This window comes from Aythya marila (assembly GCF_965140915.1).
Source record: "Aythya marila genome assembly, chromosome: Z".
Taxonomy (NCBI): Eukaryota; Metazoa; Chordata; class Aves; order Anseriformes; family Anatidae; genus Aythya; species Aythya marila.
Window position 1 is genome coordinate 12,978,043 of NC_139080.1, and position 20,035 is coordinate 12,998,077.

The 20,035-nt window shown below is 35.1% G+C and overlaps 1 protein-coding gene across 9 annotated transcripts in view; it reads left to right on the plus strand.

Moving 5' to 3' along the window:
* Positions 1 to 20,035, plus strand: part of NIPBL (NIPBL cohesin loading factor) — a 163,704-nt gene that overhangs the window by 84,367 nt on the left and 59,302 nt on the right. For 4 of the 9 annotated variants that reach the window (XM_082782995.1, XM_082782994.1, XM_082782997.1 and 1 more), the window contains 2 exons: positions 4,511 to 5,143; positions 17,875 to 19,413. The exons of 1 other annotated variant lie outside the window; for it this stretch is intronic. In XM_082782995.1, coding sequence (XP_082639121.1) covers positions 4,511 to 5,143; positions 17,875 to 19,413 — 2,172 coding nt within the window. Of the gene's footprint in view, positions 1 to 4,510; positions 5,144 to 15,134; positions 15,404 to 17,874; positions 19,414 to 20,035 lie in introns of those variants that run through there. 4 more of the 9 variants (XM_082783000.1, XM_082783001.1, XM_082782999.1 and 1 more) reach the window with 3 other exon arrangements.

Genomic DNA, 20,035 nt, shown 5'->3' on the forward strand with positions numbered 1-20,035 from the left:
ATCAGTACCAGTGTAACATGGATGCTCTGGTTGTTCTTCCAGCTTCTCCAACTTCTGCCTTAGAGAAATAATTTGTCATGTAACTACTCAGATGTGAAGTCTAACAGTTTGCGTGCAGACTGTATGCATTTGCTAAAGGCTCTCTTCCCAAAGACTTTTTCAGAAGAAAAAAGTCTGGAATACTGTGTTCAGGTTTGACCTATAACAATTTGGTACCCTCTTAAAGAATGTTCATGGAGTCTTGAGGATCACTTTGTTAGGAATTTAAAAAGGCATAATGCTTGATTGTTTGTGGTGTCTCTCTCCAATATGCTGTGAAAAAAGTATTATCCATCAGTCTTCATTTCCTCACTAGTAGTTTTTTTCTGGCTTTCATGCACAGGGAGCAATACCTCTTGCAAAAGAGCATGTAGGTTTGGTGAAAGACTTTCAACATCTCAGAACCTTTATCTGCAAGGGATTTAAAAGAAAATGAAGATACTATTTGGACTGATTTGTTTGAAGTTGTTGTGCAAGGGAAAAGCTAGTAATTCTTTTAAATATGTGAGTCCTAAGTTCCTGGTAACCTTAATAACTGGTATTTAATCACATGGAGCACAACAAAGGATGTGACTACTGGTGGTACTTTGGTCAGCTTTAAAAGGCAAGTGGTCTTTACTCTAAAGAGGCTCGGAGATGATCAGAGAAGGTATCATGAATGGTTAAATAAGATGTCAGTATTATGACATGATTAGAAAGTGTGCAGCCAAAAAATAAACGATGTAGATGTCAGTGATGTGTGTAACCTCCTGGACAGAAGCTTGTTTGCCACCCAAGTCGCTGATGCACAGTGGGCAAGTGAAGCCATTTCATGGTAAACAAAATGCATTTTTAAAACTTTTAATTCTACGATGGCTAAGTCACGGTTAATGCAATGCATTTTCTAGTTGCTTGCATTATAAAGGATATGATAAGAAATCAGTCAAAAGTCATGGGGAAAAAAGATGTTTACAAATTGCCAAAGCAGTTCATAAAACTTCTATACTCAGTGCCACGAATCACTAAGAAAACTGATATAGAGAACTAATCCCAGGGTTATCCTGGTGTTAAGGATGACTTTTACTGAATGGCTATAGAGGTATTGTTTATGGATGTGTTTGTTCTATGTAGAGTCCTTATTTCCTATGATGTTGCCTGCTTGTCAGTTATATTGGGCATTATCTGGATGACATCACATCAGTATTTGCTGTTCAGCAATGATACAGTGACCTTCCCAAACCAATGAAGAGTCTGTTTTTATCTCACAAGTTTTGTATAGTCTTGTCATGTACAAAAAAGTTTGGACAAAATTCTTTTACTGGTACTATGGAAGATCAACTATAGCAAATCAGACTTTTTTTATTCTCCTGAATTACTGCATGTCTCTAGTTTTAAACTAGAAAACTACCTACATATTTCTCTTTTCTGAAAGAGTATTCTAAAATTGGGGTCATTCACAAAGATCATTTCTAAAGATCATCATTACAATTTAGGACATTGAGAGCATTTACCTTCTCAACCTTGGAATCTTGACTGCTTCAGTCATACCTACCTGTCTGTCTGTGTATTCTTTTCACATAAGCATTTCTTCTGTTATCAGCAAGTCTTGTGACAACTTTGTTCTCAGATATGTAATGTCTCAAGCCTTCTCACATAGGAAGTATTACAGACTGACTTCAACAGTATTAGGCAAAACTCTCCTTGTCTGATGAGTAATGTTTTGTCTGAAGTTTAAGCATCCAAGAGTGTGGTACATGTTCAATATGTGATAGAAGATCATCACTGTTAATGTCTCTGGTAGAATGAAACTGCTCCAGAGTACTTCATTTTTTCAATTTCTTTTTACCTCAATACCTAGGTATCGTAGCTTCTAAGTCCAATTGTTGCCAGAGGCTTAACCATCATTAGACATCTCAGAAATATGTGAAATTAGTGACAGAACATGTGCTCTTAAAGTGCAGCTCATAGGCCTTACTATCAATGCCTTTCAGCAGGTTCCTTCAGGAGGAAGATATCTATTCGTAGTGCTGCCTAGGAGAGTGAAAACTGTACTTTGTTTCTTCATTTACTGGAATCAAAGTACATTCAATGGAATGCAGTGAAATCCTTCTGACCTCCTCAAGTCCACTCAAAGATAAAAAAAAAAAGAACCACGTAATCTGTTGCTGCAGTGTTATTTTTCAGCATGAAAAAATCCAAATTAATACCAAATCAGAATAATCTTGCCATATTTACTTAAAAGATTAGGGCAAGGGAGAATGAAATCTTTGTCCTCTCTTTGAAGTGTGACTGTGTAGAACAGTAAGTGTTCCAATATTGGAACTTCAGAAGTATTTATTGAAGTGATAATTCAAGGGTAATATGTCAGTAAGTTCTCTTTGAAAAGTTTTGAGCTGCTTCTAGTATTTGTAGAAAGAAAAATGCAGCTTGTATTTCCAATGAGTGGTAGTCATTACCTTAAAGGAAATCAGTAGCTAGCAACTTCTGCTATACAATATGCTAAGAAAATCTTGTAAATTGTTGTCTAAAGAGACAGTAACTGGGACAACTGTGTGCACGCACATGTGCATCACAAGAAGAGGAATCTGTGATGGGAAGACAAGTGAGTGAGCTTTGTAGGGCATAACCAGGACTTTGGTACTGGTGATCGATTGTAGTGTTTCATATGAAATTAAGTAAAATGAAGTAGAGGAAATAAAGTAGTGGGAAGATCTTTAAAATCAGGGTGAGTCAAAACAGGAACTGGGAACAACATTGTAGTTATTGTTGGCAGAATATGGAGTTGTTTGTCATGGCCAAGGAGAACTGGGTAAGATAAACCCATTTTATACCCAGCTCTACATAAAGAGGCTATAGGATATCTCACAGAATATACAAGAGAGAGAAAATAAAGTATAGCAGCCTATGCAAATTCATCAGTAAATTAACACCTTTCATTTGAACTGAAGCTTTGCTAGATGTATCTGTTTTGTTGTTTTGTTTGTTTGTTTGTTTTTTCCAGGTCAGTACGTTGTTTAGTGATTATTATTTCTTAAAATATGTAGTAGTCATGTAAGATGAAGAATAAAGGTACTTGCTTGTTTAGTGGTGTTTCTTGATTGAAGCACATGGGGACCTGTCTTCCAATAAATTTTTGAGTGTTGTTAGAAGTATTGACTTATGATGACCTAAAACAGAATGACTAATAATAATAATAATAATCTCAGTCACTGCTTTCTGAAGAGCAGTATTCTGTAGCAGATGAATGGGATCAGAGAAATGCTTGTTTGTTTAAACAAGAGCAGGCTGAAGCCTATTGGTCCTTTCATTTTTTCTTCTTCTTCTTTTCTGTTTCCATTTTTTTTCTCTTTCTATTTTTCTTTTTTCTTCCTTCTCCTTCTCCTTCTTAGCCTATCAGATTTTCCCACTTTTCCTCCCCCCCCAACTTTTCTTTCCCCAACTTTTTATTTTTCTCCCACCCTTTTTCTCTCTCTTTCACCCTCCCCCCTCCCCTTTTTTACCCTTTAAACCAGTATTCTTTTTTAAGCCAAAAATTGTAGCTTAAAATCACAGTTGGGACAATTTAAAAAGTTGCTTGGTTTTATAAATTTTTTTCTAGGCTAACAGTCATGTGGAGCTGGCATAATTTGAGGAATAAAAAATTAAATGTGATGAATTGGGAGAATGTTTTTAATGAAACATGTCCTCTTTTTAAAAAAATTTCTATAGATTAAGTCTGGAATGAGTGCATGTAGAAGTAAAAATTCATACCTTTAAAAAAGGAAGCAAAAGAGAGGAGATAAGGCAGGGAACAGCAGAAAAATACCTGAAGACAATAGGCATTTTCTACTATTAATGGGTGTGGGAAGGGGGTGGAATGATTTTACCTGAAATTAAAGAAAAAGAAATTGAAAATGAACTGTCAGAATCTAAGTTAAGGAAGAAGGAAAGATGAATTTATCTTTTAATATGTTTTCTAATTTCATCTTTCTATGAATGTGTAAGGTAGGGAACCCTTCCTAAACAACATTTGTATGTGTTTTGATAACCCCCCCCCCCCCCCACCTTTTTTTAATTATTTAAAAATCTGCAACTGAAATGGCTAATGTCAGTATGCTGATCATTAAATCTTCATCGCTGGACCTTGTGAAGGATCATTCTGATCTTTTTCTGTATTCAACTTGCTTTCACTGACTATTTTCTAACAGTTGATATTCTGAACCTGCAGATTTTATTTTTTTTTTTTTGGTGGCGGTTTTTTTTGTTCCATCTTCTCTGAAATGATCCCTTCTCCACCTGCAGTGGATTGCTAAAACTCCTAGAAATACAATGCAACTTTCTAGATTGCATCTTGATCTAGGAATGATATGCTTCCTACCAATCTTATTTAGACTTTTTGTGAACACGGATATATGTACAACTACACATTAAAATTATGTAGGTTATATTTAGTGTGTTTTTATATAAACATGAAACAACATAACTGTTCAGTTTTTCTGAATTATTATTCTAGGATCAAGACCACCTTTAATCCTACAATCTCAACCTCCACCTTATTCATCACCTAGAGATGTCCCCCCAGACATATTGTTAGATTCTCCAGAAAGAAAGCAAAAGAAACAAAAGAAAATGAAGTTAGGCAAGGATGAAAAAGACCAGACTGAAAAAGCTGCAATGTATGATATCATTAGTTCTCCTTCCAAGGACTCCACTAAGCTTACATTAAGACTCTCTCGTGTAAGATCTTCGGATATGGACCAGCAGGATGATATGCTTTCTGGTTTGGAAAACAGCAGTGTGTCAGAGGGTGATATTCCTTTTAATGTGCAGTACCCAGGACAGACTTCCAAAACACCCGTTACTCCACAGGATGTTAACCGCCCACTAAACGCTGCTCAGTGTTTGCCGCAGCATGAACAGACAGCTTTCCTTCAGGCACAACAAGTGCCTGTTTTACAACAGAACACTTCAGTTGCTGCAAAACAACCTCAAACTCCTGTGGTACAGACACAGCAACAGGTTTCGCAACACGGAACTATAACGCCATATGATGAAGTAGAATTGGATGCATTGGCTGAAATTGAGCGGATAGAACGGGAATCAGCTATTGAAAGGGAGCGATTTTCAAAAGAAGTGCAAGATAAAGGTAAAAGGATTGTGTGTGTGTATACACTCTCTATATTATATAAATATATATATATATATATGCCTATAAAGCCCATATATATATATATTTAAAAAACTACCTTTCATTGTCACAAAGTTCAATTCTGTTTACTCAGTGTAGGTTCTTCTCTGACATTCATCTCCATTCCCTTCCAACAATGAACTGTAATCTCTCATACATGCATATTTTTTACAGCTGATATTCTTTAGTTGGGTTCTTACTGTATGGAAAGTGAAGTTCTTATGTTTCAAAATTCTTTTTAGCTTATTCTTATTTGAACCACGAGACTGAATGAAGTACAATCAACGGCATTTATAAAGTTTCTAAAATGCCAGTAGTACCATAAATCAAAATTTTTAATAAGCTATGGTAGTTGAATTATTCATTAACTATGTATGCTATCTAATTTTTAAAAATTGGGGAAAATTTTATCCCCTTTTATTCATATCCTATTTGAACCCATTTGAAGGAGGTGTTAGATTAAAATCACATCTATTCTTTTAAAGGCACTGTAATGATTGGTTAATACATACTACTATATTGTATCCAATGTTTGTTCAGCTGGATTTTTATTATTATGTAGGTGTTAGACGTTTTAGAGAGCTACCACGTATCTGTATGGTCTCTAACTCAGAACCAGATAAGCATCTGGAAACTTTCTTCTTCCTTTCAGTAGCTAAACTAGTTGACTTAACTGACCTCACTGAATCTATCCTCTTTAATTTTTTTGCTCTTGTTAACTGGTTTGATGGTCTTTAGGCTTCAAAAGTCTCAAAATGGATTCAATATCCATGTGTATCTTCAAAATAAGATGTGTTTTTGTAAAGTTGGTAGTGATATGTTAACATAAGTATTTCTCAAAAGCTTCCTCTGCACTATGTTTAACTTCTGAGAAAGAATCTTTTATAGCATAATGCTAATTTACTAGATACTTACAAGAAAAATCTTACAGAAGTGTAAAGGGAGCATGTTCTAATTTTGGTATCTCAGAGCTGAAAATGGTCAATTTTGGACATACTTGCAAGGATAAAACTGTATTTACGTACACTCTGGGTTTTTAACTACCAGAGAGAGCACATTTTCTCCCTATTCAAAGATCTTATTTCTGTTTTTAAAGATGTCTGCAAGAAGAGAGTTTGAGTGTTTGTGAGTGAGTGTAAATATAATTGCCGAGATTACTAAAAAATTTAACTATAGATATTCTTTAACTGGTAACTAAAGCAAGTCATGTTAGAAAAATGTTGTTTGTCAATCCATGGAGAAGATTGGTTGTTCACCTCAAAAGAGATCTCTACTTCATTAATTTTGATTTAATGAAATGGAGGATTTTGCTGTTGTGCTTACATCTCTTGGACTAACTTTAAATTTAGTCATGGTGAGCTTGTGATTAGTCTCCTAATTCTCTTGTTTCTACAAAAGCTACTTTTGTTTCTGCACTGCTGGGGTAGATTCTGCAACATGTTTCATCTGAGAAACATCTGGAAAAATGTGGTGTATTTTTTTATTGGTGTACTGTAGCCTTCAAACACTTAGATCAAGCCTAAAACACTCTTCATTTTTTGTTCTGGCTTTCAGAAAATTATGCGCTTTGGTTGTGAAGCTTGCTTACAATAATTACATAACCACGGGTAGACTGATTTGTTTGTTTTGGGGGAAAGGAGTGATTTTTATGTATTGCAGTCTCTCCCCTGTTGATTACTGTTTGATAAGCATCTTGTCAAATAAGGACTCCAGTCTTATTCTTCACTTCTGCCTGCATCCTCTGCCAGGTCTCAGTTCTTCCTGAGTTCCTGCAGCTGCTATGGATCAGGTGCAGGAGTTGCTGCCTTATTCTGGGACAAATGATCACCACTTATTCACTGGTGTTAAATTGCCCCTATCCTAGACAGCAGCTCTTTTCTCTTTGGCAGCCAAAGTTCCAATCGTGAATAAGAAAAGAAGAATTTTTACCAGTGTCATGTCAGATTAACTAAAAACTTGATACCTTAAAGAAATACGGTTCTTATTTTTGGTAACAGTTTTGTCATTGCTTCTAAGTTTGTCGAAGTTGATATGCTCAGAGATTGTTCTAATTATAGCCATTTGGTTTGGTTTTACTGTAGGAGGAAGGTTTCTCTATGGTTCCTATGAAAACATGTCTGTTAGGAATATACCCAATAACTCCTAAATATGTTGTGAACTTTTGATAAACTGCTTACTGCATTGAAAAAAAAAAAAAAAAAAAAAAAAGGCCATTTGTGCATGTTAGTACATACAGGGTATCTTCAGATCATATTATGTCCAGAAAATAATGTTGACTATAGCATGTACTCAGCCTCATTAGAGTGGGAAGGGGTAGCCCTAGCTGATACCTAGCAAGCATCCCTCTAAAGATCTTTAGACGCTAGCACATGCTGAAATCTGCGTGAAAGCATCTTTGCTGATTTTGTGATTGAGGTGAGGGAACGTAACTGCAGCCACATTATGCTTTCTGTGTATGCATTCTTTGTTGTCTTCCGTAAAGTACTTTGAGTGGAATTGTTCTTGGTCAAGTTTTAATAGCAGGTTAGTGGTCTCTTCAGACCTTTTTTTTTTTTTTTCAGATATGAAATCTCTACATTACATGCTTTATCAAAGGCATTCAGATGCTTCTTTTTAGATAGTAAGGCTTTAGATAGATATGATGTGTTTTCTGATGTTTGGAACCAGGAGTATGGTGGAACGTTTTAGTCCAGGGAAGAGTTGGAAATGTTTCTTTCTGAGAGTTCTTGCCAAAAATTATACAACAGCTACGCTTGCCTAAGGCAATACTAAGGTCTTTTTTTTTTTTTTTTTTAATACTAAGATCCTTCGGTAATGTTCGGTACAGGTGGGAAATGGGGATTCAGAGCCCTTTGGAAATTATAGTGCCTTCTGTAATATAACCCCCTATTTCTTATAAAACTGTTAGAATATTTTTATATTCCACCAAACAAAGTCTCTAAAAGTGGTAGGCAATCTCCAGTCCAGTGGTGAAACACCTGAAGGGTTGTCTTCTTCAAAAAGTAGCATATCTTTCTGAAACCTGTCATGCTTTTGCTTTCTGAAAAAGTGCAAAGGTAACTTATGCATAATCTGGCAGATTTGACCTAACATCTATGAAACGTGTAAAGAGAGATTTTATAATGTAGACCTTTTGCCTCCATAATTGAGTGCCTCTCGGAGCTCTGTTTTTGTCATTCTTTTCTTTTGGTCTACTTGATTTCTTGGATTAAGTGGATTATGTGGTCTTTTCATCATGACAGAGAGGAACAAACTTTGGTAGAAGTTAGTTTTGTCCTTGACCTCTGTGTGGAAGGACAATATTCCACCTCCTCTTCCTACTTTTTCCATCAAGGAAGTCTCTCTGTGTTGATTAATTTTGCACGTAACTTCTCTGTATCTGTTAACAAAAGGAATAATTGAAGATTTTGAAGAGCAAGGCTCTTAACGCCAGAGGTTTCATTCTAATATTCCTATTGTGTTTAATATAGTTTCAGACCATACTAAGAAGTCCCTGGAACATGTCGTGTCTCAGGTCTTCAGTTCCTATTGCCCCCCTCCCCCATAATGGCCGCTATATTCTCATCTGATTCAAGTTGTCAATCAATGCTAGGTCATATCATCTGTTTTGAAAAGATGTATAACATCACAGGTAGATCCAAGTTTCAAGATTCATATTACCTGAGTAGTAGAAAAGAAAAGCCATGGTGTGGATGATTCTGAAGGGTTGGTTAATACAGAATGGGATTATCTTTTCCCACAGCAATCAACAAGAAGTTAAGCATCCTCAGTTTAGGTACATCAAGGTATTTTTATGATCTAGTTTCTTTAGACAGGCAATGAAATGCACACTTCCTTCTCATGTGCTCACCATTTCTAGTCCCATTTCCTGTACCACTTGGTGCTCTTGAATGCTTCCAAAACGAGCAGAGATCGGTGTTCTGAATCCATTTGTTCACCTAACTGGAGTTGTAATTAGTTCACATTCAGAAGTTGACTACTCCAAGAAAGTACAGGAAATCCTGTTGAATTTTAAAAACTTATGTCCCATGAATTTCTGTGCTTCTCAGAAACCCTTTTTCTTTGTGGGCAAGGTGGGTGGTGTTGAGCGAGAAATTGCTTTCTGGTAACCTCAGTTTTCTTTATTAACTTGTGCTTTGCAGCTTTTCAGATATAAATGGGGTATTTTTGTGCATAGTTAAGTAGTTCAAAGCTAGTCATCTAACCTTTCCTAGAACACTACATTAAGATCTTCTTGTTCTTCAAAATTTAGACTTGCTACTGAATTAATTTTTGTGTTCAAAGTATCTACCTCAAGATCTTTAATGTTTCCAAAAATATATATATATATATACTGCAAATCAAAAATACAAGATTTTTAAAATGCTATGTTAAAAGACAGCCTGAGCCTTTTACAAGGGGAAGAAGGAAGATAACTTTGAAAATTACTTGAAAAACAGAAAGGAAACCATCTTTTTTTCATTGACTCTTTTTCAAATTACTTTAGATTTTTTTAAATTCAGATTTATTTGAGATATTCCATACATAATATTATTTTATGCTCTCTGTTAGATTTTAGGCCACTTCAAATATGTTTTTGTATAATTCACCAGTTGTAAGAGACTTAGGAGTTTTACTTGTAAAAGGCACTGTTCTCTGGAGTTTGTGAGAATAGTCAGATTAAAAGTCAATTAATCACTAACCATTTTACTGGGGAGGCTAATACTTTTTTTTTTTTTTTTTTTTTAACTGAAAAACATTAAAAGCATTAGAAGCGTTTTTTAAATGAGACAAACCTACTCGTATCTGTGTTTTTTCCCTATATATTTTATCTCTGAGGATCCACTTTACCCAGTTATTTGGAATCTTACTATGGATTCTTTGAATTAGGAGGTGAAGCTGTAATAACTTTATTTCCAATAATTGGATCAGTTAGGGGGCATTTGGATGCCTGCTGTGGGCCCTTCTTTTTTTAGTTCGTTCCAAGCCCATAGCAGCAGAGACACACATCCCAAGAGTGTGAATCTGCCGGAGCAAAACTATCAAAACTACAGTTATAGGTAAGTAACATTTTTCTCTTACCTTTTAAGTTCGTAACCAGGTCCTCTCCCTTTCTCCCCTTTCCCCATCTCCCCCAAAGTCTCTTGAAGAGAAAAATATTAGAACACTATTAAGAATTAATAGTTTGTTTATGTCTAATTTTATGTAGCCAATGAATGAAATGACAGAATGTGTAATCATAACCAGTATATTACCATTCATTTCCAAAAATACATTATAGGGCTTTTATTTTCTTAAAACTGGAGATACAAGTGTAGGTATTTGTATAGTAATCTTGCAGAAATTTAGAGTGACTAATACAAGAAGGTGAGAGGAAACAGTGTAAAATGTAAATCATTATGTCTTGATGTAGTAGGATAATGTAAGAATTATATATTATATGATTTGTGTATATAAACTTTTGTTAGGTCTGCATTTTGCAGTGTTAAGTAATAGATAAAACTGGCCCTCCCAAGAAAAAGTAGTGTATCAATGTTCAATTTCTATAGTTAAGAGATTCCTTTTGTTTTGTGTTCAGACGTGTTTAAGAAATGGAAGAGGAAGAAATTCTTCTTCTATCTTGAAAAATTGCAGTAAAGTGCTGGAAAATTTCCATCTATCTAGGAAAAAGTACTTTGTATTTATATATATATATATATATATATATATATATATATTTAAAGAATGAAAAACAGATTGAGTGAAAAATGCATTTGCATATTTTTTAAAAAGTGTTTATTTTCTTTTGGTGCTCTTATGTAACATGAAAGCAAATTCACAGAATAGAAGTCTATTTTGATTTTATCTATAGCATAAACTAAGATTACAGAATTAAACATAATTTGCATATAGCATGTGCCCTTGATTGCACCTGTTAGGTAGATGGGAGAATTTATAACATTACTTACACAATAATGACTTTATTTCCTTCTGAGATAGTTGTTTCACTATGATGGATTTAACTCTTGATAAAGAAATGGCATGTATAATTAATAAAGTTTATGAAGAGTTCAAGCCCAGAACTTCTATATATCATAGTCACTTAGTTCACTCTGACATCAACCTATGATGCTGCAGGTTTTTTTCCATTATTATACTACATAAGTATTCCTGGATCTAGTCAACTGAACATATTTTTGAATGTAAGTTATGATGTCAGAATGAAGTCAACATCTGAAAGGGAGATTTAAAATGTTACTGATAAATTTTAGTCATTTGGTCACTTTTAAATTTTGTTGTTCTTACAAATGAATAAAAACTAATTCAACATCATAATCTTCGATACATAAAATAAGTAGTTTTTCATTAAACCTGCTTTTTCTTTCTTGTGAAATTAAGTGCTCTGATGTGTATTTCAAAAGTAATGCACTTCAGGTTTTGCTCAGTTCTTTTTTTTTTAACAACTTAGATTAGAAAACTAATTCATTACAAAGCAATCACACGCATAATACCCAGCATCTGTATGAGAAAAACCTACCTTATACATAAATTAGTATTATTTGTAAGAGCAAAATTTAATTCAGTGAATTTAAGTTATGGTTTTCAATCTCTAAAGAAGAGTAGGTGCTTCATTATATTCTTTTGCAGTTCAATTCATGTTATTTTCTATATTATTTTTTTCAGTATTATTGTAGTAGACAGAGCATAATGAGTCAAGACATCCTTAAGCAGAAAGATTCCTAAGATCATATTTCATTCTCTAGCTACTTTAATTACACACTTAATATTTAATACTTACTTCATGCTTAAGAAAATGAGCCAAACTTTACAAAAATGGAGATTCTGAAGTTTGCTACACTGTAAGGCATGTCAGAGCCCCCTTTAATCTTTTTGTGCTTTGTCCTGAGAGAGTTTGCATGTCCCTGCTGATGGGCTTTCTCTTTTGCACAGTGACCAGAGATTTGATAGTTTTTTGATGAGCTGCTAAAAATTAGTTTTTCTGTTTCCATACAGTTTTTCAGAAATCCCTTCCTCTGAATGATAGCTGCCAAAAGCTCCTCAGTCTCTGTTTATTTTGGAGCCTTTGGAATTATGTTCAGTTCTGAAAGGCTTCCTATAATCAAGATCATCCCTGAGCTCTTTGAGTTTCTTCTGTAAGGGAGCAAGTAGTGAGACTAAAATTGCAGACCTGTGTTTGTTCAGCCTCTCCTTCAAGGGGAAGAAGTAGTTCTGTGTGAATCTCTTCTACTGATTGGAAGGGTTCTCTTTAATTGTTCATTTTTTGGTTCTTGGAAGAAATTTTTAGGGGGGAGGTGAGGTGAAAGCAAACTCATGGTCAGTAACACTGAATTTAGAGGTAGAAATAGAAAATGAGTGCCCTCACACCATCGTCATGCCATTAATAAGTACCATTAAAGTAATTTCATATTTAAAACTTCCTTACTGCCAGATTACATTGAGCGGTTTAGGTTCTTGTGGTCTGCAAAACACTTCTGGTTGGTGGGATGAGGTGTTTGGGCACCTTTGAAGGGATCTGTGAAAAATAACTAGGAAAAGTGAAACGGTTATCAGTTTAAAAAAAAAAAAAAAAAAGATTTGTTTTTTGAGAGTATGGTTGTGTACTGTTTGCTGAAAACTGTCTTGATCAGTAGCCTAAATAAGGTGAAGTTGAATTGGCCTCTGGCTTACTTGTCTGTGAAGTTGTTCAAAAATTGAAGGCTTGATAATAAATAATAACTGTTTAGGACTGATATGTTTGGTATAAATGCATTTGTTGTTGATTTAAATAATGCAAATCAGTGGCACTTCAAATGAATGGAGGCATATCCTTTTGATCTCTAAAGAATGTCAGAATTTAAAATGTAAGAATGTAAGACTCTTAAATTTTTATGCTTAAAAAAAAAAATAGTAGTAGTAGTCTGTACTGGAGTCATCTAAATGGTTCATCCAGAATTCAATGTTGAGGATTAATCTTCTTTGTAGTTCTGAAGAGGAGTACATACTCATTTAACTATCTGTGATCTGAAGTCTCCAAGTGAATCCCTTACATGGTGTAAACGGGGAAGTGATAATTTAACTGTTGTTTCTTCAAGATCAGTCAGAAATTTCTGGATTTCAGTGTCTACAAAACAGTATTAAGAGTGGGATGTTACCATTCTGCTAAAACAAAGCTCTGCATCCATGTGGTTCATTTTTTAGACTCGTTACCTTTTCACGAGTATTTTTTAGAAGACCCATTTCGTTTCGCTAGAACATGAAGTTCTAGAAGATATTAGGCTATTGTCCTATTTTGATGATTTGCTGAGTTTGATTCAGTACTTAAGAAAATTGCTGGATTTGAAGGAAGCAGAAACATTGGAGTCTTCATCATTAGTGATGTTCTGACTGCTGCTTTGGAAAGATTACAGGTTAAATGGAAGAATGGAGAAATTTCTTTATTCCAACTCCCCTCATCTAGGCTCTGTCCATAACATTTGCTCAGCTTCCAACTTTATCTGTTTTCATGATGGAGGTTCTTCATGTGGTAGAGCAACTTGTAGCTTCAGTAGAAATATGTTTGGGGATATCTGTGGTTACTCCAGTGCAATTTGCTTTTATGCAAATGTACCTTAGTAATTAAACAATTTCTAAACATGAAAGTACTCATCAAACAATGACACACAGACATTTCCAAAGATGAAGGTCACACCTATATGCAGGAATCTTGTTCATAACAGGGCAGGTGAGACACAACCACTTGGAAATCCAGCTAACCCTTTTTTTTTTTAATTTCAAAATTGTCACTCCTATAATGTTTAGTTCCTTGCACCACTATGACTCATTTAATTTGACACATCATCTCTACTATATTTTAGAATGAGGTGGCTTACAATCTTGCTTTGAATGCCACGCTTTATTGCATTTTGGTGAGCATGCTGCCATGTAAAGAGAACATCTGTATGGATTTGCCAAACCAAAAAGATGCATACATAGGAAGATAACTGGGATCAGACAGTACTGTGAACCATCATAAATTTGCTCAAGCAATCATTTTGGAAGTATCTACATTCTTGGGGTATGGGTGGGGAAAGAAAAAAAATAGTTCTAGAAAGAAAAGTATCTGAAAACAAACTTGAATGCCCAGTCTCAAATACAGTCAGAAAGCTCTTCTGTGGCTAACTACATATTCCTTTTGTTAGAAAAACTGTTACAAAGAGTTGGAGCGAAAAGATCCTGATCACACTTGATTGGTCTCAAGAGCTTTTCAGCATACCTGTTCAGAATTGTGGCAAGCTTTGAACCTAGGTCTGATATTTTCACAAAGTCCTAGTTCCTAATAATAAAGTCTACTGTCTGTGGAATGAAGTGGATGAAGATTGGATAACTATGCCTTGGAGGATACAAAGTGTATTTGAATGGATATTTTTAAAGTTCTTAAGTTCGTCAAGACCCTGATGGGTCCTGGGACTCTTGCCTTGACAAGGTAGATTTATACAAACTTGCATCTGTTTGGCTGTAAAAGAGAAGACATGAAGAAATCTGTTTGCAGAGGTTAATTATTCTCTACTCAATACTCTATTAATTATTCTTATATAGCTCAAAGCAAGTCCAAGATTTGATGAAGCCCTTGAAGCCCAACAATGGTGTTTTTCATCTTTCATATTTCTGCAGCTGTTGTGGCAACTTAAAATGGTTTTGTGCTCATTCAATGGATTTTTTTCGTTATACTCAATGAAGATGGTGGTACTATATATTCATCCTACCTTTTCTGCCCTAATTCAATATGATATTTCCCTATACTTGGGCCAGCTTTTTTGTCCTAGATCCAGAAATCTCTTAGAGGCAAAACAGTAACGACCAAGTCTTGTTCTGAAGTTCACCATCAAGATGCACTGGAAATATGAAGAAATCTGTGAGTAATCTAACTCTGTCTGCAATCACCTTGCCCTTTAGGAAAAGAAAACTTTGAAGGCATCTTTTTCTTCTCAGATAACAACACAACAGGTTGTGGATATAACAACATACTATAATGTCAGTATTCAGTTGTCAAGAAAAATGAAGAAGGTCCATCAAAGGAGCTCTGTGTTTAGAGGGAATACGCCAAGTTGTGATGTGATCATCTGTCTATATGTTCTCAACTTACAAGTTGACATTTTGGATGAGGAAGATGAGCAGCATTTTGAGCCTGGTCAGTTATGGAAGTTCAAGAGTGAAAAGTGGTCCTACCTGAATTGTTTTGCTTGTTTAATCTTGGAGCCCTCAGCATGAGGGCTCTGAAAGGTGAGTTTTGGTTGATCCAGCTACAGCAGTTTAAGGCATCACAGCTCCTGGCCATCTGCCTTGCTCCCACAGTAAGGGTAGCAGAAGGAAACATTTGCTTGGCTCTTAGCTGATTTGTTCAGTCTGGTAGGTTAATGCAAAACATCTTCAGTATTGCCTAAAGTTGATGCTCTGGACAACGAAACACACTTGTGGAAATGTGAATGTGTGTTCCCTTCTGCTACAGGTGATAACCTCTGTTAAAGGAATGGGGCAGATAACTGGTAACAGTAATGTCTTAAAGGCTACTGTTAGATCCACCATCTGAGCTATATGGTACTTTTTTTTGGTGTGGCTGATATTTCTGAGTTAAAATGGAGAAACAGACTGACTTAAGAAACACAGGTTTCTTAATTTGTGTTTCAAAATTTGTGGAGTTTTTAATTGAGAAATAAGGTAGTGATGTGTGTGTATGCATGTGTATTTGAAAAAATAATAAAAGGAAAGGGAAATTCAAATTTGAAACCAATCAGTTGGAGGCTTCTGCTTCCTCACATTCCTGACATCTGCCATGAAGTTTAGTGAAGTCAAACGCCTCAGTCATAGGGAGAAAAAGGTTTTTTGTCAATGCATGAAGGCTTAAAAAATTTTTTATCAGTGATATAGAGAAATTCTATATAACTTATATCTATATAAGTTCTCATATTAATACCAAAATTGTTGTTCTACAGAAGAAGTAAAAATCTCCGTGCTAAAATGTTTCACCTTCCATGTGGCAAATTTATTTTGCTTCTCATGTCTGTCATAAAATTGACAGGCTTTCCTACAAGTTTTTGTTGAATTTTGAAAAGTTCATTATTTGCAGTTGACCATTTTCTGCATAGAGTTTTTGTACCTATCTTTACTGTTGTCTAGCCATAAAATACTGTATATAATTCTGGAGTTTTAGAAAGTTAGAGATGTGCAAATAGATTTGACAATCAGAATGATGAGGAAAAAAAGCCTGTACACATCACTGGAATTGACCATGTCACTACTTGTTTCTGTGTTCTAATGTTAATTTCAGAGATGATCCTTCAAAGTTTTCATTGTTCTGAAAAAAGAATCTTCTGCAAATAGATAAAGTTAGAAATTGTATTATAATTCTGGTTTACAATTTGAGAGGTGTTTTTTTTTTTTATTCTTAGAGTTTGTTTATTTCTTCCTTGATTGTATCCTTACCACTTTACCTGCTCCCAAAACGAGAGCTAACTAATTGCATCTAGTGATAGAGCACCACAAATATAGGTACTAAATAAGTTATATTTCTTATATTGTATTTGTGGTCTAGACATTTTGACAATAGAGCTACAACAGAATTTCTAACCTATGTGTAGTCATTCCTTAGACTTAAAATCATATTCCCCGATTACAGAGAAAGTAATTGTTTGTTTTTGTTTTTAAACAAGTTACATAGTGATAGTTGACAAATGAGAATATAAGCTGTAGTGCAGGCAGAACTATTAGTTTTAACAGCAGTAATTAATTTATAGGACCATGTTGGGAAAACAAATAGGCTATAGTTGAAATGAAGAGAACATACTATTTTTGATATTTTCATGTGCTTTTAATTTCTATGAATTCTACCAAATTACAACATGTGTGGTTGGCTCACTTTTTATTTTTCTGTATTCTATTCTTGATGATTTTTTAGTACAAACTGAAAGGATTATTGCAGAAGAAAGCTCTTGACACTACTTAAAATTATCACTGAACTTTTTATTTTGTCCATGAAGTGTTTTGGTTGCAAAGGGAAATTACTCAAACTTTTAAGTGTGTATTGGACCCCTACCTAATATATATGTGTTATGGTATAAGCTCCAACTCTTAGTGTACTGTTTTGCTTCACAGAGAAGCATGGAGTGTTGGAGTTATTTCAATCCTTTTTTGTACATTGGTCCTGTGTTCCCTGGCAATACTATGCATGAAGTCCAACTGATGCACTAAACCATGCAAGAAAAACCTTTGGCTTAATCATTGCAGATCCTTGCTCATTTCATGTACAATGAAGCAGGCTGAATCTGCAGAGGAGAAGATTTTACAGTAGTATTCATCAAAAAGCAGTTATGAAGGTGCACTTGAAGTTTGTCTTTGTAGACTTTTGCTTCAACCTTACATTTTTTGTTTGCTTCTTTTTGCCATTATACATTGCAGCTTCTTTATTAGATGGTTCTTTTGGAAATTTTTCTGGAACTTGGATTTCATATGTTTTGAGAGTGTTTTTTAAAGATGATTAATTGGCACCTGTGGTAGACTGACAATGAACAATAGTCGATGAAAATGTTAAAAATATTAGCCAGACAAGTTCTATTCTTGCTTTTAAATTCAATGAGTTTTGTTGTATGCGCACATACATGCTGAGCGGGATTGATTTGTGGGAATGGATATTTTTGCTAGAACATCCATTCTCTTTCTACATATATCATTTATGATTTTTCTCTTTTAATTTGCAGATAAACCTCTGAAAAAGCGAAAACAAGAAAATAAACCACAGGAGGCTGGAGGTGCTACTGGAGGAAGTAGACCAGCTTCTCAGGAGACAGGTTCTGCAGGAAATGGGGCCAGGCCAGCATTGATGGTTAGTATTGATCTTCAGCAAGCAGGAAGAGCGGACTCTCAGGCAACAGTAACTCAGGATTTGGAGGCCATCAAAAAGCCTGAAGAAATTAAGCAGTATAATGATGGGTTTATGTGTGTTACCCAAGAAGACGCTGTTGGAGTTCTTAAACTTAAACCTGAAAACCATCCAGAGATTTTTAGGAAAAAGACAGACTTTGAGGGTCAAAAGGCAGATATCCAGCAAATTGAAAACAGACAAATGGAATTTCAGCAAAATGAAAGCAGAAGGTTGGAAAGTAAACACAATGAGAACAAACAAGTAGAAGTTAAATATGAAAGCAAACACGAAAGACAATTGGAGCTGAAACAAAATGATAACAGACAGACAGAGGCAAAACAAAATGAGAGCAGGCAAATGGAGTTGAAACAAAATGAGGGAAAACAAAATAACGGCAAACAGGAAATACGACAGAGGCCTGAAACGCCCAAACAGAAGAGTGAAGGCAGGCCTGAAACGCCAAAACAACAGAAGAATGAAGGCAGGCCCGAAACGCCAAAACATAGACATGATAATAGGAGGGACTCCAGTAAACCATTGTCAGATAAGAAAATTGAAATATCGAGGCATAAGCCTGATGTGAAATCTGATCCTTCAAGGATAAAATCTGAAAGTAGACCAGATCCAGCAAAACAAAGGCCTGATGGGCGTTCAGTTTCTGATACACCAAGACGTGACTATGATAGCCTAAAACAAAAGTCTGAGGACAGGGGTGAGTCAGAGAGATTCAGAGGAGATCCATCCAAGATTAGAAGGCCTGAGTATTTGAGATCATCAAACAAAAATGAGCATGATTCTAAGCATGGTATTAAATCTGATGGTTCAAAAACTGAGAAATTTGAAAGGAAACATAGACATGAGTCTGGTGAATCAAGGGAAAGGTTTGCTTCTGGGGATCAGAAATCAAGGCCTGACAGCCCTCGTATTAAACAGGAAGGTAAAGGAGATTCTAGTAAATCAAGGCCTGATAAACCTGGTTTTAAATCACCTAACAGCAAGGATGAACGAAGGACAGATGGTAATAAGAGTAAAGTAGATAGTAATAAAGCACATGCTGACAATAAAGCAGAGTTTCCCAGTTATTTGTTGGGGGCAAGATCTGGCGCATTAAAACATTTTGTCATTCCAAAAATCAAGCGTGATAAAGATGGCAATGTCACTCAGGAGTCAAGGAAAACTGAATTTAAAGGTGAACAGAAGGACAAAGTAGAGAAGATTGGTCTAGTTGAAGATCTAAATAAAGGAGCTAAGCCTGTAGTTGTCCTTCAGAAGCTTTCTTTGGATGATGTGCAGAAATTTATTAAGGATAGAGAAGATAAATCAAGGGGCTCTTGTTTTAAACCTAACAAGAACAAGTCATCCAAATCTAATAAAGGTAAGATTATTTTTGTTAATTGCATTATATCTCGTACATGCCTTTTCTTTTAGATTTGCTAATCCTATGGTTAGAAATTAAACAGAAAAGTTTGATGTGCTTGCTTATACGGTGATTTTGAAACTCATTTAAGAGCTTGTTACTGAAAATCTTCCTCCAGTGTAAGTGAAATGATTTATTTACTCTGGTGCAAGACCTAATGTGGGGACACTTGAATGGTTTTAAGCTGTACTTCAGCTACACTAGTTAGTCTGGGAATTTACCTAGTCAAACATAACTGATAAATGTATTACTTAAACTGGTTTTAAGTGTGTCTGTATAAGGGACTGGTACTATTATAAATAAAGCCATAGCTGGAGTGATGGAAAATACTACTTATGCAAGCCCTAAGATTCTTCTACATTTCTAATGAGGACTGAACTGTAGTTTTCCAATAAATGTTTTGACAATAAGCAATAACAACAGAGTTAAAAAATAAATAAAAATAAAAAATACGACCTGCCTTTTACAAGTACAAATACAACACACTTTTGGAGAGCCTCCACGCTTTAGGCTTGTAACAAACTTACAAAAAGGTTTTGTTTTTAGCAGAATTTAGACATTGTCTCTAAGGTCCACTGTA